The 23,105-nt window shown below is 48.2% G+C and overlaps 2 protein-coding genes across 3 annotated transcripts; one reads left to right on the top strand and one right to left on the bottom strand.

Annotated features, from left to right (window-relative positions):
- The first annotated feature begins 238 nt into the window (after positions 1–238).
- On the top strand, positions 239–19,899 carry PPP2R5D (protein phosphatase 2, regulatory subunit B', delta). Of its 2 annotated transcripts, XM_009075819.1 has the most exons (14): positions 239–374; positions 1,719–1,894; positions 2,293–2,403; positions 4,063–4,155; positions 4,652–4,782; positions 4,896–4,955; positions 5,512–5,620; positions 6,454–6,507; positions 9,238–9,408; positions 11,721–11,848; positions 13,792–13,893; positions 18,433–18,505; positions 18,963–19,079; positions 19,436–19,899. In XM_009075819.1, the coding sequence occupies exons 2-14, from the start codon at positions 1,826–1,828 to the stop codon at positions 19,571–19,573; spliced, it is 1,356 nt and encodes a 451-aa protein (XP_009074067.1). In that variant the 5' UTR covers positions 239–374; positions 1,719–1,825; the 3' UTR covers positions 19,574–19,899. The 2 variants fall into 2 exon arrangements, with proteins under 2 accessions (XP_009074067.1, XP_009074066.1); XM_009075818.1 differs by lacking the exon at positions 239–374 and having other exon boundaries at positions 1,673–1,894.
- Positions 19,755–23,054, bottom strand: MEA1 (male-enhanced antigen 1; the record flags this gene model as incomplete). Its single annotated transcript, XM_009075820.1, has 3 exons — positions 19,755–19,866; positions 22,744–22,870; positions 22,937–23,054. Coding segments are annotated over 3 exons (357 nt in total), but the record flags the coding sequence as incomplete, so codon positions are not given.
- Between the last annotated feature and the right edge of the window lie 51 nt (positions 23,055–23,105).

Below are 23,105 nucleotides of genomic sequence, written 5' to 3'. Positions count from 1 at the left end.
TCCCTCGCAGATATGAGTAAAGCTGATGTTTACTTTGCAGGTGTGCTGCAAATGCAACCAGCAGGTCTAGAGCTGGTAGGAGTGGGTGAGATGCACTCAATTACAAGTGCAACAGTGAAGAACCTGCCCAGTTTCTTCAGTCCAAGAAGGTGCTGGCAGTATCTGTTGCTTATGAGGCTTGTAGGTAAAAGCTTATGAGTTGTTTTACTCTGTTCTCCCTCATTAGGCCCAGCAGCCTCAGCAACAGCAGCAGCAGCAGCCCCAGCCACAGCAGCAGACAACCTCAAATAAGCGGCCCAGTAACAGTGCTCCCCCACCAACACAGCTGAATAAAATAAAGTACTCAGGGGGACCCCAGATTGTGAAGAAGGAGCGCCGGCACAGCTCTTCTCGCTTCAATCTGAGCAAAAACCGTGAACTGCAAAAGCTCCCAGCCCTTAAAGGTAAAGAAGCTGTGGGGTGGGAGTGACCTGCGGAACAAGCTGTGCCTTCTCCAGGCAGAGTGTGGTCATGTAAGGGCTCTTCCCAAAGCAGCCCCGACAGTGTCCAGTGGGTCTTGTGGGCAGCATAGCAGGGGTGGTTCTGGGAAAGGTGTTTGGCTTGTCAGCAGGCTGAAAATTGATGGATGACCTAAAAGAATCAGAGGATTCTCAGTGCAAACTTCAGTACTTACAGAGACAAAGAATCAATCAGTTTGGAAAAGACTTTTGAGATCATCAAGTCCAAGCAATAACCTAACACCACCATGTCAACTAGACTGGCATTAAGAGCCACATCTTGTCTTGAGTTGATTTAAACCCTTAGCCACATCCTGTCTTGAATTGATTTAAACTCTTGTGCTTATATGTACTGAGGATTGCCTCAGATTCTTCCTCAGGTTGTGCTGGAAGGTGGTGAAGTGCAGAGAACCTGGTGCAGACTGCCCTTGGTTCCTACAACCACTACTCCTTGGGGGTGACCAGTCCTCCTCCTTCTTGTGTTTCCATTGCGAATTACAGTGGTACTACTGAACCTGTCCACATTAGGGCAATAACTTGCTGTTAGCAGTTAGCATAATGGTGCATTTGAACATGGCTGAAGTGTGGACAAGGTGAAAGCATTTTCAGCAATCACTCTGCCAAACCCTTGCTGATGCTGCTCAGAGACAAGGGCAGCTCTTTTGGGAAGGGCAGCTGCCTTGCAGCTCAGTAGCATTCTGCAAGAAAGAGGTAAATTGCTCTCATTGCCTGAAGGCAGTGCATAGTTTCCAGTGGTGTCATATGAAAACCATAATCTGTCAATACAGAGCCCCTGCCGCCATGGTCTGTCTCTGGTAGGAGGGTTAGACTACAGCATGTGCTGCCCAGTTCCCTTTATGGCTATGGGGTTCAAGGCATGGGTGTCACTGGTCTGTGATGAGAGCTAGTTGAGTTCCTTTTCCAGTGTACCCTGTACAGGGAAGATATCAGTGCTTATCATAGTAGATGCCACTACCATGTTTAAAATCCCCTTATGGGATAGTTGCTTCAGAGGCCTTGCAATCCCCCTGCTTCCACTGCCCCATGTCCGTAGCAGGGACAGCGCTGCCGCTCCCGCTTCCCCGCCTGCTGGTTCAAAGGGGCTGTGGCAGAGGAGCAAACCCCAGTGATACCTAGGCGAACCAGAAAGATGTTCTGCCTGTCTCCAAGGACAGATGTCCCTGCTTTCTCTGACAGATGCACCTCCACATGAACGAGAAGAGCTTTTCATCCAGAAGCTGCGGCAGTGCTGTGTGCTTTTCGACTTCATCTCCGACCCCCTCAGTGACCTGAAGTTCAAGGAGGTGAAGCGAGCAGGTCTCAACGAGATGGTGGAATACATCACACACAATCGCGATGTCGTCACCGAGGCTATCTATCCTGAAGCTGTTATCATGGTAGCGCATCAGGCCAGTACATGCTTGTGTGCCAAAGGAATAGGGACTGTGTGGGGAGGAGAAGGGGATAGATACTTGTCAAAGTGGACTGTGACCCCAGTCCTACCCATTCCTTATTATCTGCCCACCTCCAGAAAGGGAAGTGTGTGTGCAGGCAGGTATGTGTGTGGTGGTGGCAGTGCCTGCTGTAGGGAGAGGTGGAAGCTCATATCTCTGGCACAGACTGCACTTGTGGAGTTTCTATGCAGACTGTAACCCTACAGCCTGCAGGAGGGGCTTGGTTTGTGGGCACAGCTATGGAAAATCACAATGTGTTGCTCTGCAGCAAAGAATTTGCTATGGGAAGGTCCATTATGAGGTGTGGGGATGTCATTCATGCACTTTTTCACTCACCTCAGTTTTCAGTGAACCTCTTCCGGACACTCCCACCATCATCCAATCCCACAGGCGCGGAGTTTGACCCTGAAGAAGATGAGCCTACACTAGAAGCTGCCTGGCCGCACCTTCAGGTGAGGAAGAGGCAGGGATGTAGATCTGGTGAATTTATCTCCAGGAGGTTGAGAGTCCATGTGGTATGGGAACCTGCCAGCCCTGCCACTGGCTGCTTCACCAGCCTGTGAGGGCTGCTGGGGAAAGACCAGGGCTGCCACCCGTGGGTCAGAGGTGGCTCCTAGGCAGTGCAGGCATCGAGTGTCCTGGGAACAGGTAGATGGCTGTGTGCAACATTCACCTGCAGATGGCTGTAGTCCCATGTGATCCTGAGATAGGCTGGGAGTGAGGGAGTTGTATTACTGCCTATGTAAGAAGCAGTTCCCAGCAGTGTTAATGTCCCTCGTTTAAGGGACTCACAACCCCTTTTCCTCTGGGCTTCAGCAGCATTGGATACAGCACCTTTGTCTACTTCAGGGTTTCTCTACTTGCCCAACTCCATGGTGGAGGAAGAGGTCTGCTTGGTGCCAAAGTGAAGGCTATGCTGGCACCTGCTAACGTGTCTCCTGTGTGCTGGATGTAATTCAGTTGCATTAAATGGGAGTAAATGTTTGACCAGAAAAGATAGGGAACTGGAGGGAGAGGAAGAGGGGAAGTGAGCCAAGGACCTTCTCATTAAGCTATGTTCCCTGGGAAATAGACTGTAAGACAAACCAGGAAAGAAGGGTTATGAAAGTGACGGTAAGCATAGTTTAGCAGAGCTCAGGGATGGAAGTCAGGAGGTAAGCTTCAGGCAGTTGCACAGGGACATGTTGTCAAGCAGACAAAGGTAGAACAAGAGCCAGGTGCTGCAGAATGAAACAGAAAATACAGAGGAAATCAAGTGCATTTCTGCAGCAGTGGTTAATCACTTCTCACTGCTTCAGTTGTCATGGAGTTGTGAGCATTGACAGAAAGTGTGTCCTCAGCACCAGAGTGCTGTGGATGCTAGGAAGCATTTCTTTCTCAGAATTGAATCAGCAGCAGTCAGCATGAATTTTTGGCAACAGAAGGCTGAGTTTTATGGTCATTGCCTCATTCTTTCTGTGTTGCTGTCCTTGGCAGCTGGGCCCTACCTGTGGATGCATGGCTCTATAATTCCTTCAACTGCAGAGTCAAACCTTTGGAATGTGTTGCTCTTGTTTAGCCTAGTAGCCCATCAGAAACACTAGGCAGGTCAGCCCTGGAATAGACTAATCTAAGAGGACCGCAGGACCAGAAGACACTGTTTCAACACTTACAGCCTTCTTAAAGCAAGCTGCTCTTTGTTGTCCAAGTGGGACACCGCATGCAGCTCACATGGCTTAGCGAGGCCAAGCCAACCTGTAGTCAGTCCCCAGGAGGCAGAGGACACAACATATTCCTGGGGTTGCTTTCATTTCTCTGTAGAGAGGTGTGCTGAAGGTGGGAGAAGAGTTTCCCAGGCCTGGTGTCTTAACCTGAATAGGTGGATATTGTCTTTGGGGAGACCTGAGGTGATGAGATCTTGTGCAGACCTGGGTAGTTATGTGCCACCAGACCCCTGCCCATCAGAGCAAGTTCATCACACTGGGTGGGGAAACACTGTTTTCTGTGCTTCCGTTCAGACTTCCCAGCCTTTCCCTGAATCCTTACGGAGAAGGAAAACATTTAAAATCTGAAGTAAACATTGGTGAGAAGATAGGAAGATTTCTAATTGATCTCTCCTTCTCCCCCCATAGCTGGTGTATGAGTTCTTCCTCCGGTTCCTGGAATCACCTGACTTTCAACCAAACATAGCCAAGAAATACATTGACCAGAAGTTTGTACTGTCTGTAAGTAATTGTTGTCCCTGACACTGTGCACCACCTCTATGAAGGGCATGCAGCAGATTTTGGTCAAGGTGTTACATAAACTGTCCTGCTTTGTCATCAGGTGCTTGTTGATGTGACTTTTCTTTATTCCTTTGTCTCAAATGAGTGGTCAGAACTTTCTATGCAGGGCAAAACTGCATGCAAGCTGTAGTCACTGGAACTCATCACTCATTGTACAGCTAGAGAGGGGCACTGGGGACCTTGCAGAGGAAATCTGAAGACATGCAGCTTTATAAAATGTGCAGGCCATCACTCTGCACCTGAAGATGAAGGAAGTGCTGATGGTTCCAGCTTGTGACTAGGAGGCTGCATGTTTCAGGGAAGTGACCACTGTGCTCAGGATGCTGAAGGTGTCACTCAACTGATAGAGCCACTTTTCCCAAGCATGAGTAGTGCCCAGTGTAGCTTTGGCCAGACAGGCAGTATGCAGACACTGACAGAATTCCTCTCCCCACAGCTGCTGGATCTCTTTGATAGTGAAGACCCCAGAGAACGAGACTTCCTAAAGACTATTCTGCACAGGATCTATGGGAAGTTCCTGGGTCTGCGAGCATATGTGAGGAGGCAGATCAATAATATATTTTACAGGTGAGGTGTTTCTTAGTACCACTTAGACCCTCTATCTCCAGTGATCTTCTTTGCTTTTGCTTATCAAACTGTATCTGCCATTCAGCAATGACCTCTCATCCTCTTCTCTTTAGGTTCATCTATGAAACAGAGCACCACAATGGGATTGCAGAGCTACTGGAGATCCTGGGAAGGTAAGGAGACATATGGAAGACCCAGAGGGCCGATAGTGAGTGAGACCTTCCAGCCCAGTGTGCTCTGTGATCTGGTAGTGCTTTCTTCAGCAGTCCTTGTAGGAGCCACCTCTTCCAGAGAATCTCAGTCTGATGGAGCACACAGTGCAAGTAACCTCCATCCTTAGCAGCGGACAGCCTTCTCCATGTCTTCAACTGGCCTTCTGTCTGCAGCCCTCTCTTGTGCTGCCATCCTTCTGTTCTATAAAGCATAAGCCTCAAGCACTGAACTGCCTCTGTGCTGGCCTTCCCCAGAGGTTCTGCCTAAGTGTGTGTGGGCTCAGCCTGACACAGGACAGAGCAAAGTCCAGGCCCCATCAGAGGTATTGCCCTTTGGTGCCTGCCGAGGACACACTTGCTGATCTTGGTGTGCAGGCTAGGCCCAGCAGCCACACTTATGGTGGGTGTTTTCTCAAAGACCTAGTGAGAGCTAGGGCAAGCCACTGATTCTTTTGATGTGTGAGATAATGTATTTTTGCTGGGTAAATATGTTAATAAGACTCTTGTTTCTTCTCAGCATAATCAATGGGTTTGCTTTGCCTCTGAAGGAAGAGCACAAGATGTTCCTCATCAGGGTCTTGTTACCACTGCACAAAGTGAAGTCTCTCAGTGTCTACCATCCTCAGGTGAGAAGTGCTTCAAGTTTCTGGGACAGATTAGGATTCTTGCAAAAGCTTACAGTTATTTTAAGCTATATATATGTATTAGTTTAAAAGCTAATTGCTTGTAGCTATTCACCAGGCCACATTACTGCATTGTACAAAGTTCTTACTGTGAGGTGTTCTGGGCTCTGCCCTAGTCCCTTACTGCAGTGGTTGTCCCATCCTTGTGGTGCCTGGGCCTATGCCACTGGCTGATAGGAGGGTGTTTCCTACTGACTTAATGCTGTGGCCTGCTTTGTCTTTCTGTGCTGGAAGCTTGTGAAATGTTGGGGCCCTGCTGAAACCAGAGGTAAAATTTCCAGCTGCAGTCATGTGGTGTGTCAGCTGTTAGTCACTGCTGAGATATGTAGAGAAATTGGTGTACTGGGCTGCTAGACTTGTAGTGAGATTCATTTCCTGCAGTATAGAGTATTTAGTAGAAGAGTAGAGAAGATCAATACTTGGGCTAGGAAGTGAAAAGGTATGGTTACTAAGTACTGATGTCTGTTCTCCAAGCTCTGTTTTTATGGAGCAAATCTTTGTGACAGATTTGTTCTTTCCTATGTGTGCAACTGCACATGCATCTGAATGTATTGTTTGGGGACTGCTCCAGGTGGCTAAGGTTTTATCCTTTATGCTGCATAAATGTCCTGAGCTCAGGCCCTGCCTGCTTGGCCATTGCTTGCCATCAGAAAAACTGCATTTGTTTAGAGCTGCAGCATAATGGACATGGTGTTACTTCCAGCCTAGAGGGGTGGTGGTGCTTTGATCTCAGATACACCTGAGGTAGCTCTAATCTTGCCTTTTTTTTTCTCCAGTTGGCGTACTGTGTTGTACAGTTCTTGGAGAAAGACAGCAGCTTGACAGAGCCAGTGAGTAACCTTGCTTAACCTCTGTGTGTCAGTCAAGTCCCAAAAAGCTTCACAGCTTCCTCAGGGTAGCCTTTTTTCACCCTTGCTGTAAAGAGGCTGGAAGTCAGTGGTATTGTTTACTGGGTTTGCCTGGTTCCCTGTGGGCAGAAGGGGCTGTACTGCTCATGTGCAAGCCTTTAGCATTTTCTCCTGAAAGCTTCAGGAAGATGGGCTATACTCTTCCTTTGTGCTTCGGATCATAGTGGAGCAGAGGGAACACTATACCAAGCTGTTCTTTCAGGGCAGAGCTTTTGGCTTGTGACAGATGCTGCAGAGACAAAACACATGACCATCTGATGGAACCAGTGTGAGCTTGTGGGGACCCTGAAATAGTAAGAGTCCCTCCAGACTGCTGGAGTTGGCTGAAAAACTGTGGGCATGAGGTTAGGAGCCTTGGGACACAAATGTCTACTTAGGCAAGCCACTGTTCCTTGATGAAAGTATTCTTCTAGCTTTAGCATCAGTTTGGTATCTTCTTAGTGTTAAGTCACATTGTAGATGCGTTTGCCTTCAGGATGTAGGGCTGAGAAACAGCAGGTTTTCAAATATGTGAGCAGGGTAGATTGAGACCTCACATATTCCAGTTACTGGCTGCACAGACCTGCAGTGTTAACCAGGCTGTATGCCAGCTTGGCAGAGGGTGCAAGAAGGAGACAAGTGTTTCTCCACCCACTGCAGGCCAGGAAGTGTCTTCTGCGGAGCTGAGCTTCACAGCCTCAAAACAGCAGATGGGCAAAGAACACGTACTTTTGTCACTGTAGAAGGGAGCACCAGAAAGTGTGAGCATTTTAATGAGTAATGCTGGCTGAGGTTGTTCTGTTCCCTGGCTGAAATGTGTGTGTTCGTGGTGAGCCTGACTGGGCTTGGTAGAAGCTGGTCAGCTGTTGTCAGCTTTCTGGCTCTGCAGCTCTGACACCAGCAGTGCTAAAGCAGACCTCCTAGCTTTTCCTTTAAATGTGGGTTCTCCATTTCCTGTGTTCCCAAAAGCCTGCTCTGAAGCAAACTGTGTAAAGTAGCTTCCTGATCATGCTGAGTACTTCCTGTGGCTGACATCCAGTCCAACAGCCAAAGCACATCTTAGGGTGAAGGAGAAGAGAGAAATAGAAATCTGTCACTATTTTCAGGATTCATTTTGTGGCTTACACAAAAGTAAAGCTTCACAGTTCATCGCTGCTTCCTGGGTAATGGGTTTAATGGCCTCTGTATTACAGACCCAGGTTTGGTTTGGTGCTTGTGGAAAGCAGTGGGATGACCTGGTTTCCTTACCTTCAGTGGGTGTTGCATTGTGTCTCAACCAGACATACCAAGGCCATATTGCTGCAGGTTGTGTCCTGTTGAAGGATCCTGCTTGTGCAGGTTCTGAATAGACCTCTGAGATGACTGAAGTTATTGAAGTCTGGAAGAATTACAGGGCTTGTGCTTCAACATGGGTCTGAATACATTAGGAGATGTTACCAGCAGCGCTGGAAAGAGGCCTGATCACTCACTGGGTCCACACTTGCCTCAAGTGGGCCTCCCAGAAACTTGCTCAGCAAGGCTTGACGTGGTAGGTCTTGTGTGAGCAGCAGACTGAATGACTGCCTGGTGAACAAGGCCTCAGACGTGCTCTGTAATAGCAAAAACGGACCTGACACACCTCGCACTACCTTAGCTGCAGGAGAAATTGCTTCTGAGTCACCGAAGCTAACTCTTGCTTGAATGGCAGACATGAGTAATGACAAACACTGAGGATAACAAGCTTCTGGTTTCTCAGGCCTTGAATTGACAGAAACATAATGCTTAGATGGCTCTAATCTTGCTGTTGCATTGCCCACTACTATCCCTCCACTGCTGTGAACTCCATCTTAAGTGCTGGCTTGAGGATCAGGCAGCTGAGGTACACAGAGTTTGAAAGAGCAGCTCCTAGTGCAAGGTCTGTGACTCTAGTGTCCACAGAGTGAGCATTTCTTCCAACAGAGTGAAGGTGTGCAGGATCTTGGATCCTGCCTTTGACAGTATCTAGAGGCAGATGGGTAGGGTAGGAAGTGGTACTTAGATAAATACTTAAAATCTGGTGAGATACAGCCCTTCCCCTGGTATATTCTTGCAGTATCTTGTAAGCAGTAGTTTACTCAACCAGAAATTGCATCTGCATATTTAAACTCCATAAACTTGTCTGCTCCATTCTGGAGTCTGTTTGGACTTTGAATTTGCACAAAGCCTTGCAAGAATGAGCTCCATAATCTGGTTACTTTTGTGTAGGAAAAGTACTTCCTTTCCTTGTCCCAAACCCATCCATTGCGTTATTAGCTCTGCAGTGTATTGAATAATGACTCTTCAGAGACCTTATCCATAGCATTTCCAATTTTATTAGTTGGTCTTCCATGGTTGCTCTGCACTGCCTGCCAGCTGCTGCCCATTACAGTTTCAGCCTTTTGTGTTAAGCTGTGTTTGGGGAGTAAAGTGGTTCTAAGCTTTGTGCTTGCAGTACAAATTTATAGCAGCCTAGGCAGAGCTGCTGTCATTGCCTGGAACTTGGTGAAGTTTGGGCTTTTGTCTTTTTGCTTCTCTAGTAACCCACTCTGACTTTCTGAGAAAGTCTATTCTGTTACTTCCTCCCCTCTGCTGTTGTGACCAGACCCTTAAAAATTTGTTTTGCAACTGGTGTAAACTTTCAGCCTCTAACACTGTCTCTGTACCCTCCCCACTCAGGTGATTGTGGGCTTGCTGAAGTTCTGGCCGAAAACTCACAGTCCCAAGGAGGTGATGTTTTTAAATGAGCTGGAGGAGATCCTGGACGTGATTGAGCCATCTGAGTTTGTGAAAGTTATGGAGCCCTTGTTCAGGCAGTTGGCCAAGTGTGTCTCCAGCCCACACTTCCAGGTGGGTTGCAGCTCAGGGAGGGAATAGGGCACTGACTTGTAACCCACTTCACATGTGAGGGTGACACCACAGCTTTGTAGATCAGTGGCACATGGAGGTGTAACCAGGGTGAGTATTAGGGTAATGTGTGGTGGGAAGCAGTGAGAATACTCACCACAACCACACAGCAGGTCATCCAAGGAGCAAACAAAGTGGATTGGTGGAGCCCCTCGTGCTGCTCTGTGCTATTCAGCACCATGTTTTGCAGCAGGCTGGTGGTGTAGCACAAGTGCTCTGACACCTTCTGTTTCGGCTAGCAAAGATAGAGGACATCCACCCTGTCGCAGAAAATCAAGCTGGCTGCAGTGTTGGATGTAGGCCAACCAAAGAGACAGTGTGCAGAGAAGGTACTTTATTTTATTCTGGCAGAGGTGTTAGAGAGTGAGGTATACTGAAAAAGTGCTGGAATCTGCTTCTTCCTTGTTCTCCCTGAGGGGAAGCTGGCTGTAGTGCCTGGCTAAAACAATCTCTGTGGATGGTAGTGTTAAAATGTACAGGGTGGTAGGACCTGCTAGTAGCTCCTAGCAGGTGTTCTTGGCTCACTGTTCTAGATTATCATGAAGAGTGTCCAGGAAGAAGATAGCTTGCTGGTGAAGCATGTGGCTAACCCAGGTATGAATGAGGTGTTAAATAAATAGTGGCATAGCCATCTTCCAGAGTGAGTGTGACTGCACAATGAGGCAGACTGACTTCAATCTGTCTTTTGTTATAGAGAGGTACAAAGTCTTGTGTGTACAAGCCAAAAATAAGGTCAGTCTAGGTCACACAGATGTAGAAGGTCACTGTTTCTTGTAAAGGACTGGGGGAGCATGACGGAAACCAGCTGGACATGGATTCCTGGTGTGGCCATCTTCCAGAGTGAGTGTGACTGCACAATGAGGCAGACTGACTTCAATCTGTCTTTTGTTATAGAGAGGTACAAAGTCTTGTGTGTACAAGCCAAAAATAAGGTCAGTCTAGGTCACACAGATGTAGAAGGTCACTGTTTCTTGTAAAGGACTGGGGGAGCATGACGGAAACCAGCTGGACATGGATTCCTGGTGTGGTGATGGGAAGGACTAATGTACTGTTTCTTGTAAAGGACTGGGGGAGCATGACGGAAACCAGCTGGACATGGATTCCTGATGGGAACCAAAGGACTAATGTGACCTTTGGGCATGGAGGGAGCTACCAGAGGGAACTAAGGAGCTTGAATAAAGTAGGATAAAGGCTGGAGGAGAGACATCCTGTGCTTGATAGCAGCCTTCAACTGCTGCCAGGCTCTTTGAAAAACAAGCCTGAAAGACCTGGAGAAGGTGCAAACACTTTGCAGCCTAAGAAAATTAACCCTGGAAGTGTCTGTCCCATATGGTCAGGCTGAACAGTCTCTGTCTCTGTAGCTTGTCTGAGAGCAAAATTAGGAATTGACTTCTTGGTAAGTCTGAACACCTTGGTGTGAGTGAGTTTTCTCTGAGTGGATTGTATGTTAATCCAGCAGGCAAAGGCTTAACAAGATCTGGAAAAACAAAAGCTAGGTAAGTGAACATGAGGGGAGTTTCACTTCATTTACTCATATGGAACAGTATGTTAAGGGGATATTGCAAGTTCTCCATCGTTTGAAATACAAAACTGAGTCTGGATATCTCTCTTCCTAGGTTTCTAAGCCATTCTTGAGCTAGCACTAAATGCAGAAATTAGCCTGCAATGCCCAGATTTGTGGTAAATATGGAGAACTGTGGTTGAGGCTGTCACTATGTAGAAACTTGGTAGACTTGTTTGTCTTGTTAGAACAGGATGGCTGCCCCAAGATTGTCCATGTTTTCACCCTTAGTAAATCAGCCTGTTGAATTGTGCGACTGGGGACTGAAGCATGCTTCAAAGTCCCAAGAGGCTCTGTTGTGGGGAAGGCCAGGGAGGAAGGGAATTTTGTAGAGGACAGTCTGAAGAAACGAAGGAGACTTGGAGCTAGTCTGAGCTGGGACCTGGAGTAGATGACATTACTGTCCTCAAGTGTTTTGTAAAGGGTATTGGGATTCATCAGTGGATTGACAGTAAGCTTGTCTATTCAAGAACATGAGATTTTCCCCAGGAAAGTGAGAAGTATCTGGCAGAGGTTAAGGCAAGGAAGGCTAGGCAGCAGGGATGAATGGCCTTGTAGAAGTTGTTGAAGGTCAGCCCTGCTGCCTGCCCTGTGGGGAGGCGTGTGGGCTCCTCGGCTGGGTGGTGGTGTCCCTGTACACCACAGGTATCACTGGAAGGAGCCTCTACAAGAATAACTTTCTCTCCCACTGCAGGTGGCAGAGCGAGCATTGTACTATTGGAACAATGAATATATTATGAGCCTGATCAGCGATAATGCAGCCAAAATTCTCCCGATCATGTTTCCAGCGCTCTACAAGAACTCCAAGAGTCACTGGAACAAGTAGGTCATCCCACACACCCTATGCATGGTGGAATGCTTGACCCACCAGTGATCCTGGGGCATGCTGCTACAGTGCAATGATGCATGGTGCTCAGTGGCACCATGTGCTGTGCCAGAAAGGTCATTAGTAGTGTCAGGATGGAAAAGTGCCACAGCAAACCACAGTGACCTGCTTCTGCAAGGGGTCAGGCACCTGCAATTACCTGCCTTGGGGCCATTGAGGCTACCCAGAGTTGATACCTGCCTGTCACTAATGCTACTGGTCTCTCAGAGGTTTCAGTAGGTTTTCCAGCTGACTTCTGGCTGCTTGTTTAGTTAGTGGTCCACCCATATGTTCTCCATGACCAGAGACCTTGGCTAATGCAGTGCCTGACTCCTTGAGTACGGGAAGAGTGGAGAAAGCAGAATTAACCAGGTAGCTGTCCATGTCAAATATGCCCCCTGTGTCTGATTCCTAGATACTTCTCTGCTTTATGGTTCTTTTAAAAAGATGTGCATTTAAAAATACCCTGATAAAAATACTTGGTCCACAGCAGAGACACCCAAGTCTTCCAGCAAAACCACAAGAAGACCAAAAAAAATCATTATCTTCCTCTCTTCTAGAGGGTGGAAAAAAGCAAAATAATTCATTCTATGGAGGCTGGGCATGTCCAGAGCTTAGGACTATACTGTGGTAGCAAAGAGGGCTGTGAGGGGGAGCTTGTTTGCAGAAAGCTCCCCACTGATCTGCTGTTTGATTGCTTCCTTCTCTTCATTCTATCAGGAAGTGTGAACTGGAGCCACCAGTCAAGGGTGCTGTAAGGCCTGGCATAGACACAGATGCTCAGACCAAAATACACACAAACACCCAGAGACACCAACAGGCACACGTGTACAGACAGGTGCATACATGCACACACACCTACGATGTGTGTGCACAGATGTGTGCAGGCACACTTTCATTCAGTGTTGCTGCCCCACCTGATCGGAGTTCAGAAAAGGACTTTATGTTCTTGTCTGAAGCCCTTCACCAGTTCTGTGTCCTTGCAGCAGTCAAGATTCATGATTCTGCTGTTTTTGTCTATTTTTCTTATCTGCTTCCCAGTGGTGTAGCAGAACTTCTGAAGGTATTTTCCTCTGATTTCTCCTGTCTTTGTTTTAGCACTAGCCACATCTTCTCAGGGCAGGTTGAGTACCTCAGATGCTGCTTTTCCTTCCCATAGCTTGTCTGTTTGGGAAGACAGCCTGCGTAAGTCCAACAGGGCTGTATCTCTCTTTCTTGTTCCATTTGTAGAGCTGGCAGAGGCACAGAGCTCAATCTACTGAGTCTCAACTTTTGCCTCCGCATCAGGTATTTCAGAGGCAGCTTCAACTCTTGTTTTTATTCCCCAGGAGAGTCTTTGTCCCATAGAGAGGCTCACATACAATGCAACCTAGCCATAAATTGCTGGCACAAAGTCAACTTTTCTTCTGTGGTATTCTTTATGCTAGTTCCCATCTCTACAGGGCTGCTGCCTGCCTGTGTTTTGGGCAGCTCAGTGACAAAGCTCATGACCAGTATTAAAAAAGTCAGTGTGTATATGTGGGATGAACTGTGGGAGGCATTAAAGCCCCCTTGAGAACAGCTCTGGACAGGTCCCTAGTGTCCTTCCTTTCCCACTCCTAAATACAAGAAATTAACATGTGAATGTGTATTTTTGCACTCATTAGTTTGACCACAGTAGAGCAGACATGTCCCAGTGGTCTTCTCTTTATTCATCTCTTTCTCCCTGTGGCATAGTTTCTGCTTGTGCTTTTGGAAGGGATTTTCCCATGATAAGAGTTGGGACTGCATGAAAATCTTGTGTCACATCGCTGTAGTATGAGTTATTGCTGCTATTACCTCTTCTCTCTGCTGCTGGTGCTAACTCAGAGAAAAGAACCTGCGCACAATGACTTGTTCTCCTTTCCTCGTTTCTTTGCAGGACAATCCATGGGCTGATCTACAATGCATTGAAGCTCTTCATGGAGATGAACCAAAAGCTTTTTGATGACTGCACGCAGCAATACAAGGCAGAGAAGCAGAAGTGAGTAAGAGGTTTTATCTGAGTAACTGGAGCTTGTCCTGAAGTCTCCTTGGGGTACAGTAACAGCTGGTAGATACCAATAAGCAGAGGCGAAATGGAAAGGTCGTACAAATAATTTTGTAAAAAAGTAGGATTCCTCAGCAATAACTATGAGTAGGGATGAGAAGAGGTAAAATGTGTGCCAAGGCAGAGAAGCAGAAGTGAGTAAGAGGTTTTATCTGAGTAACTGGAGCTTGTCCTGAAGTCTCCTTGGGGTACAGTAACAGCTGGTAGATACCAATAAGCAGAGGCGAAATGGAAAGGTCGTACAAATAATTTTGTAAAAAAGTAGGATTCCTCAGCAATAACTATGAGTAGGGATGAGAAGAGGTAAAATGTGTGCCCTGATAAAAATCCGTCCTGCTGATAGCAGGTAGCTTAGAAAAGGGTAACAGTTTGCTGAGTCATGAGGAAATAGATTGCAATGTAGAGGATACTCAGCTTTGCAGAGATGCTAATGCTCTGCCTTGGAAATATTTACCAGTTCATAAATGTCTAGTCATGCCAGTGGAATCCTGCTGTTTTAGAAAGACTTTTCTAAAGGCCTTTTCTGCAGTGGGAGTAATGCATCTTTCATGCCACAAGATGCTTTCAATTTTCCACTGATGAAGATGGAATGGTTCCTGCAATTTCAAAGAGCACATGATGGGGATAAAATCTGAGCTCAGCAAGTACCTGTGCCATGATACTGTAAAGAGGAAAGAGCTCCACTTTTTCTGCTTCCTTGTGCTGGTTTTCGTGCTTGTATGGCTTGCCTTGGTGAGCTGAATCAGTCCAGTAAGCCAGAAGAAAACTTCAGTGTTTTTGGTTTTTTTCAAGGATCTATTTTTTGACTTAGTGACACAAAATAGTGCTTCTCATTCCTGAACGAGCCAGGGCTGCTGCTGGGGAGAGCAGGGCTTATCCCTGCTAGCAGTAGGGAGCTCTGGGGTACATTCCATTGTTTCGTGAAATAATAGTAAATAACAAAGTTGATACATGAATCAGAGCTTGGGATGGGTAACCTGCTTATGGAGAAATTCAGGTTTTGTTAACATCTAAATTGGGACAAGCAAGATTTTTTCCCACTCTAGGGCATTTGCGAAGCCCATAGATATCAGCACATATATTTTAAGTTACAGTGATAGCACATTTCCTACAAGATCTACCAGGTGTGTCCATCAGGAGCTTTTTCTATCTCTTTAGCTTCTACCCATGCTGACCTGCTGAGGCTGACTGTTCCCAGCCTAGTGTGTGGCTGATGGAGGATTATTCTGGAAAAGCTCAACAAAGCAGCTCAGAGCTATCCAAGAAATGAATAGGTAGACCTGCACTGTTTCTGTTCATAATTATTTTTCCTCTAGTGCATCTGTACCTACAGAGGCTTCAGCAAAACTTGAGTTAGGTTTTTATCAAGGATATACCTTTTGCTGTCCTAGATAACCAAAATTTGGTAAAATGTCAATTGAAAGCTTGATGTGCAGGATGTGAAAATGTCTTCCAGCAGCAGAATCTGAGACGAGTTTACTTTGGTGAGCATGATACAATTCTTCGCCTAAGTTGGATTTCCTGCCACAGGGACCCAGCTAAGGAGGGTGAGAACAAGAGGTATCGACTCCACTGTCACTGGCACAGCATTAGCAGCTGTTTCTGGCTTGAGAAGTGTGGAAGGTTCCTGGTCCAAAGGGATGCTACAGCTGGGAGAGAACCTGTTTAGGGACAGACTGGGAAACAACTAGAAAAGGAAATCTGTGGCAGGAGGGATTGGGGTAGGACAGCATGCTGGAGGGGAAGAACAGCTTGTAGGCAGAAAGGAGGTAGAAACTGTAGGCAGAGGTATAGTGAAGAGCCAAGTTGGGAAGTAGTAGTGGTAGTGTTATTCTTAATGTCAATGGATAGTAGAGAAGGGTAAGGTAAAGGGAACAAATTAGAGGTGGAGAAGTGAGGAGATCAGAGTTTGCTGGGTAAGGATCTGGATGTGGACAGGACAGTGTTGAGGGAAAAGAGCAGGCACTTGGGAAGATGGATGGATTAGAAACTTGGGTTTACTTGAGCAGTGAGACTGACAAGTGTGGAACACTGCAACTTCTTTAGCATGGAGAGAAAAAGGAAGAGAGACCTCTGGAGCGTTTTCCCAATGAACCACTAGAGACCTTGTGCTGTAAACTAGAAAACAGCACATGTAGGAAGGACTGCATGTGCAAACAATCCCAGCAAACAGGAAATGGGGAAAAGGAGAGAGCTTGTAGGTTCACTGTTAGGCTGCAACCAGATGTTGAGAGGCTTGCTTATGGCTTAGCCATGTTTTTAATTAGTTAACATGCCTACAAGTGACATGCCAGCTCAGGTCTGTCACTGCTGCTCTCCTGGCTGTGCAGCTGAAGCCAGAGGACTGGTCATGGAGGGACAGACTCTCCAGGGACATGTGGGGAGGCTCTCTACTGCTCAGTGCAGATGGACTGACTGTGCCTTACTAATCTCCCCAGACGTCTTGAAGCTGTTTGAATTATAAGAACCCTCTAGAAAACCAGTAAGGAGGTTGGGGCAGATAGATACCTCCTGAATATGCCCTTCTGTAAAAACTGTGAGAACCTTCAACACTGCCTTGGGTGCCCTGGGGCCACCCTGACACTCGACATCTCTCAGGTAGCAGCTACCTTCAGCAGAGGCCACAGCATCAGTTAGGAAAAGATACCTCCCAGTATAGGTCTTCTTTTCCAAATATCCTGGTAGTGACTTTCTCATACTGCTAGTAATGGGGGTCAATGAAGGGTGCACATCAGCTAGAAAGCAGGGCTGGGGATGCTGGGCACTCAGTGCTGTCCTGGAAAACATTGGTGGTTAGAAGGGTAGGATTCTCCAAGGACCCACGTGGTTGGGTGACACTTTCAGATAAACTGTAATGGATATGGCCTAGTGTAGGAGGTAAAGCCAGGCTGATTGATGAGACTGGGAGGAGTCTCCTGTAGAAGCATGTTGGGCAGCTGTAATATTACAGGTAAGTCAATGTGGCATCCAAATAAAGATGAAACTTGGTCTCACTCTTAAGAAATGCTTGTTTGGCTGAAAGGAGTGATCACAGGTGTGAAGCTTGCAGATTTTTGGAAGCACTGCTCTTAGTCAGACTAGGTGTTCTCTTTGCAAGGTGGTCTTTTGCAGCATCAGCTGAGTACATGATGGGTAAACTGGTGGATCTTGAAGTGTGATGAGGAATGGAGAGTTTCCCTGATGCTGTTTGGACTGCTTTGGTGATCGGAAAGGAAAGAGTTAGTGCTAGAGATGCATGGAGCTGAATGACAGGATGAGTGCCCTGGGCTCACTGTGTGCCAGACCAGTGATGTGATGAGCTCTGTTACACCCTTACAGGGCATTGTGGTAGACACAATACCAGCAAAGTAAACATTAGGAAGGCAGTAACCTTCATAATGTGAGGGCCTTTGTGGACAGACATATTGGTCTACATGTCCAGTGGCAAGATAGGAGTAGTGTGTTTCCATTTACCAGACATAAAAGAGGATTCTGGAGAAACTGGGGATGAGGCAGGAAAGGGCTAGAGCAGAACTCCTGGTCACAGTCTCCTGCAGAGATATCCAGAGCTCTGTCAAAAAATCAAGTGTGGGTTATTTTTTTAGGGTGTTCTGGGGTTGGCTGGGGGGGGGTTTGACTGTCTGTTCTCTCATTGAGTAACACGCTGCTTGAAACTTTGGCAGCTTCATTCTCATTTTTAGCCTTCTTTCTTGCATGAATTTCAAGAGTGTGATGTGACTATGGAGTATAAGAACTTCCTTAGCATGGATAGGGCAGTAGAGAGACCAGTATCTGGGATGAAAGATGGGTTAAAATCAGAAATAAAGCAGAAATTTTAGTTTAGATGTTTAAAATATGGAAGAGAATAACAAGGGATGGTGGATGCTCACTTCTGTTTGTGGGGAACATTCACTACCCTAGGCTTTATAAGTGGCCCTGTCAAACAGTCACTTAAAATGTGTGCTGTGCCAAGTTCAAGAGCTGTGCCTGGGGGTTTGGGCAGCTGTCTGGTGTGTTATGGCTAGAGAGAGAGGGAATAGAGGGCAGTGGAACCCTGGCACTATTGGAAATGTCAGTTTGTCGCTCTGCATCTGTGAGGCACCAAGAAAATGTGTGTTTGACATGCAGACTGGTGTCATTGCTTTACCCCAGAAACCAGACACTTGGATCCACTCCTGCGGCATAAAGCCAGGGAAAAAGTACCTGTGCAGTCCACTGTTGCCACCCTGTGTTCTGAGGTGAGCAAGAAGTGTGCCTGCCTACCTTGTGCTAGTTGCAGTGTGTCCCCCTTCTTGTGTTGTGTGACCTGCAGGTAGAATTAGGGGTCTCTGAAGAACAGGGTGGCTCTTTATCCCTTACCTGCACTTTTCTGCTGTCTCTTGCTTTTGTGTTCCTGTGGGTGAAATCTGCACTTTCCCCAGGAGTTCATACTTGCTCTCTCTCTCTCTCTCTCTCTCTCTCTCTCTCTCTCTCTCTCTCTCTCTCTCTCTTCAGGGGAAGGTTCAGGATGAAGGAACGAGAAGAAATGTGGCAGAAAATAGAGGAGCTGGCCCGGCTGAACCCCCAGGTGGGTAACAGCAGGATCTACGATGAATGAGACAAGAATGTACTGAGGGTCTTGACTTGCTTCCTCAGTCCATGAGAGCAGTCTCTAGCACTTGATCTCAGACCTGTGCACACTGCTGCAGTGGTGGTCTGTCCCAGCCAAAACCCAGTGTCTGGGGGATGTTGGCAGTGCTTTACCAGCCTGGCCCTCTGTAGCAATGCCTCTGAGTAATGTCTTATAGAGAGCGTGTATGTGTTTATGGACGGTGCTCTCAGCTGTGGCTGCACATGCAGTGTACTGTGACTCAGAGGGCACAGGAAAGAGAGGATGCTCCTTTCCTGTCTAGTCTACCTACTGCTACCTTTGCAGGGGCCAGAGAGAGTGGCTGGAAGAAGTGCGACCTGCTATGTTAGGATGCTGGGGGAAAAGGCTTTGTGTTGAATGGCATGTTGACTCCAGTTCTCTGTGTTGTCTGCAGTACCCCATGTATTATGCACCTCTACCCTTGCCTTCTGTCTGCTGTATGGAAACAGAGACCCCAACTGCAGAGGATATACAGCTACTGAAGAAAACAGTGGAGACAGAGGCTGTGCAGGTATGTAGGTGACTAGAGCCCTTCCACAGTTACTCTCAGCCAGGACATCAGCATAGCCAGTTCAGGGTCCAGCAGCCAGAACTCTTTCCAAGTGCTCTGAGGGTAAATGCCCCAACCCTCATCCCCAGTCATTAAGAAATCAATTGGTAGTCTTAAGAGTGGAGTTTATCTCACCTTCCCACTCTGGAAAAAGTGCAGGTGGGACTTTTATGTGTCCTTTTGGTCTGTATTTGGCTCTCAGTCTGTTCTGCGGCATGCTGCAGTGCTACCCAGCGTATCTTAGAGTAGTTGGAGTCAGAGGCTGAAGGGGTGAAGGGTTTTGCTGCTGATCCCCGACTCCTTTGGTTTGTCTGTAGATGCTGAAAGACATTAAGAAGGACAAAGTTTTGCTCCGCCGGAAATCTGAGCTTCCGCAGGACGTCTACACTATAAAAGCCCTGGAGGCCCACAAGAGAGCAGAAGAGTTCCTCACCTCAAGCCAGGAGGCTCTCTGACGGGCTCAGGAGCTGGCTTGGGAAGCTCTGCCCCATCCCTTTCCTCCAGGAGTCACAGATATGCACTTGGTTCTCATGTATAAGTAAGGAATGAACATGGTGAGCTGTGCCTGTCCTCCACTCCATCTGCATACCTCCAGCGTAGATCTGATTTTACGTTATAACTTGTATCTCACCACTGTCATGTCCTCCTGCTTTTCCTCCATCCTCCTGCTTTTCCACCTTGGCTGTGCATGCAGTGAAGGAAGTCTGCCTGACCTCGGATTGTATCGGTCCAGGCAGGACTTGCTTCACTGCCAGCTGCCACCCCCTTCTCAGTCTGCCTGAAAACCAGAGCCTGGCTCAGGTTCTGTGTTGGCCAGAGACTGCCACCTGTGGCTCAGTGTGCTGCTACAAGCCCCAAGTGCCCATCTCCACCATGCCTGTCCCCGAGCTGCCTGTGCAGCCGAGCCCTGTGGCACTCAGAGGTCAGGCTGAGCTTGGGGCAGGAGCAGAGTTTGTAGAGGCTTTTCTGCCTCTTCACCTTGCCTTGGTGTGCAGCTCCAAAGCTGAAGAGTCTTACGTACAGCAGAGGAGATGTTTGCTTCCACCTTTCTTTTTCTCCACGCCCTTTGTTCTATTCCTGTCAGTGGAGTGGGGGTTCAGTGCTTTGCCATCCCCAGTAAAGCTGGATGCAAGCACTACATACTATTGCAGACCTCCCTTTAGAGCATCCTTAGAAGCTCTCTTGTGGGAAAGTGAATTCCTTCAGCTGTTTGTGGTCTGTGCTGACTCATCTCCATACTAATCTCTGGGGTTAATTGTGGGCCCAGAATTAACTTCCTGCTTTGTAGCAGGTGTCAGCCACTGACTTCTGCTTTCCTCCTCTACCAGCTCAATTAAAATTCTCCTGCACCTCTCCCTTTGTCTCTGTATCCCATTCTTAGCCCTGGGTTTCTAGGTAGCTTGTGCTGCTAAAGTCATTTTCACAAGCTAGTGGAAGCAATGGATACACCTTACAGGGCGTGGCTCTCCTTGTTATGATCAATGGTTAAGTGCTACTGCTGAATTGCTTCCATGGGTGCTCTAAGCAAAGTTCACCTTGCCCTGTTACTTTGGCACCTGCTGTGGGCAGAGGCCCTCGTTAGTTATCACATGGTGTGTCAGAGACTTGTGCTAACTTAGCATTTAGAGCACATTTGCTCATAGCCCAGGGGCTTGTGCAGCACTTGGGTGCTACTGTGATCCAGCTTTCTCCCCTACTTTTTGTGGTGCAGATTCAGTGCCAGGCCAAGGTGCCACCTCAGAGGCTGGCTTGTGTTTGAGAAGGGAGTCCTCCTTGCTTTTTTCTTGCTGCACCTGCTTTCTTAACACATAAGCTTAAGTGGGTTTGCATTAGTGCAGGGAGCTTACAGGGTCAGTGCTAGCCTGACACTGCTTTGCAGTGTCATGGGATGTTGTAAAGGTCGTGGTGTATCTGCTTCTCCTCACCAGTAAACCATTCCCAGGTCAGAGGGTCATCCCGTCTAATCTTGCTGCTGGTGTGCAGCACATATTTCCTCCAACCCCAAGTAAGCTGTTTTTCCCTGTGTATCCTGCATCCCTGCCCCGTGTAGCTCTCTCAGCCCAGCCCTCACGAGGCACGCCACCATCTCTTAGGAGCAGCTGGCAAGCACTTGTGCGAGGTCACCCCCAGTCACGTAGGGGTGACCTCCCCACCCCGCGTCACACAACGGGCCAGTTTGTCAGGAGACTTAAGAAACACCTCAGGGAGGTTATTGCTTATTTTGAACATTAGTCCAAGCTCATGATCAGCTGCCAATCAGTTACCTCATGCCTGGCACAGCATGTAGACATGCGCTGGGTGATGCTGGATGGCACACCGGAGCCGAGGGCTGCTGGGCTCAGGCTGGACAGGATGCTTTTTTCCTGTTGCAGTACAGGCTTTCCAGCTGGTTGCTTAGCATTGTGCTATAAGCCACCACCTCATTTTTAGAGTGCTACAGCATGTGTGCCATCACTCAAGCCTGCTTGCTGCTGGGCCAGTGGCTGCTTTTCCTGCTGCAGGCTGCTCTGCCTGTGGAAGGGACAGAGGCTTGTGGCGCGCAGGGGCTGGCACTGTCCTTCAGATGGTCTGTCTGCTGGCAGCCCCTGAGCTGCTGGGGTTGTGCCATGTGCAGGGGCAGGACTGTAAAGCATCATGACTACGTGCTGTATGGCTTTGATGTTTCCACAGCTTTGTGTGTCTTGTTCTGGGTCAGGGAACTTAGGCTTAGTAGCTTCACATCACCCTTAGTTTGCTGCCTATTCATTCCAGTGTCCTGGACACCTTAGAAGGGGACCATGTGAGATGGGGGGTTTGCTCACCCTCTCTGCCACATGTACTGCTCATAGGCAGAACTGCATCTGCCATGCTACAGCTGCCCCTTGCTCAATACTTGGTTTCTAGCATTAGTGCTGCTCATTTCTGCCTACGCCTTTCCCCACATCAGCCAAATGGACAGAACTGGAGCTGCCTCTTCCACTTCACCTGGCTCCCTCCTCCCAAGGGAACAAGCAAAACTACTGCATTCACCCCCTGGACACAAGTATTAAGCTGCTTACAGTTCATATGTACATATGGTGTACTTTATTTTCAGTAGAGCATTACATAGTATGAAAGTGTTGGATTTTGTACAGATGTCCCTGTATGTACAGAACTAAATAAAACCAGTCTCTTGGAATGACACATCCGGCTCTACCTCCTGCTATTCCAACACACAGCCCCTGTCCTGAGAGGAGAGGCCCTAGCCTGGAGAGGGACTTCTCCAGTACTGTCAGCAGGGGGACAAGTCCAGTGTTTGTCCCGAGAGGATTTGGGCAAAGCCAGCCAAGCCCCCTTGCCCCACATGCACGCAGGTATGGAAACCAGTCGGGCTCCTCAGAGGCAGAGGACGCCAACACAAGGACATCACATTGACTTACACACCAGCCAGAACCAGGAAAGAGGAGTGGGAAGGGAATTCAGACAGTGTCAGTGGGAAAAACTGAAAGGTCGATACTGGCAAGTCCTGTCACCACCCGGCTGGGAGGCAGCGAGTGCCTGCTTTGCCGTGCCTGCATGGTGGAGGGAGGGCTGGGGTTAGCCGTCCCTGCGCTGCAGCTCGGGCCTCACTTCGAATCGGGCCGGGCGGGGGGTCAGGTTTTTCTGCCGAGCCTGCAGCGTACGCTGCACCACGTCCTTCCACTGGTCCTCCGAGATCTGGCTAGCCCAGGCGGGGATGCCCAGTGTGGGCAGCTTCACGCTGGCCATCGTCCTCTTCACCAGCTCCACATGCTCTGGGAACAGAGAGGGAGTCAGACTGCGGTTGACTCGCGGGAGAGCCCCGCCGGAGACACCGTTACCTGCATCCATGGGGATGGAGCTGCGGCTGCTCTGAGCTGCGGCGCCTGTCGCCGCCTCATCGTCCTCCTCGTCCTCCTCGCTGTCCACCGGCGGGTCGGGCAGGTGCAGCCTCAGCATCTGCGGAGAAAGGCGTCAGCGGCGGTGGGACCCGTTCCCTCGCCCGCAGGT

This window comes from Acanthisitta chloris, unplaced genomic scaffold, assembly GCF_000695815.1.
Source record: "Acanthisitta chloris isolate BGI_N310 unplaced genomic scaffold, ASM69581v1 scaffold18645, whole genome shotgun sequence".
Taxonomy (NCBI): Eukaryota; Metazoa; Chordata; class Aves; order Passeriformes; family Acanthisittidae; genus Acanthisitta; species Acanthisitta chloris.
The sequence above is the reverse complement of the archived record's forward strand: the minus strand, read 5'-3'. Positions and strand labels throughout refer to the sequence as shown.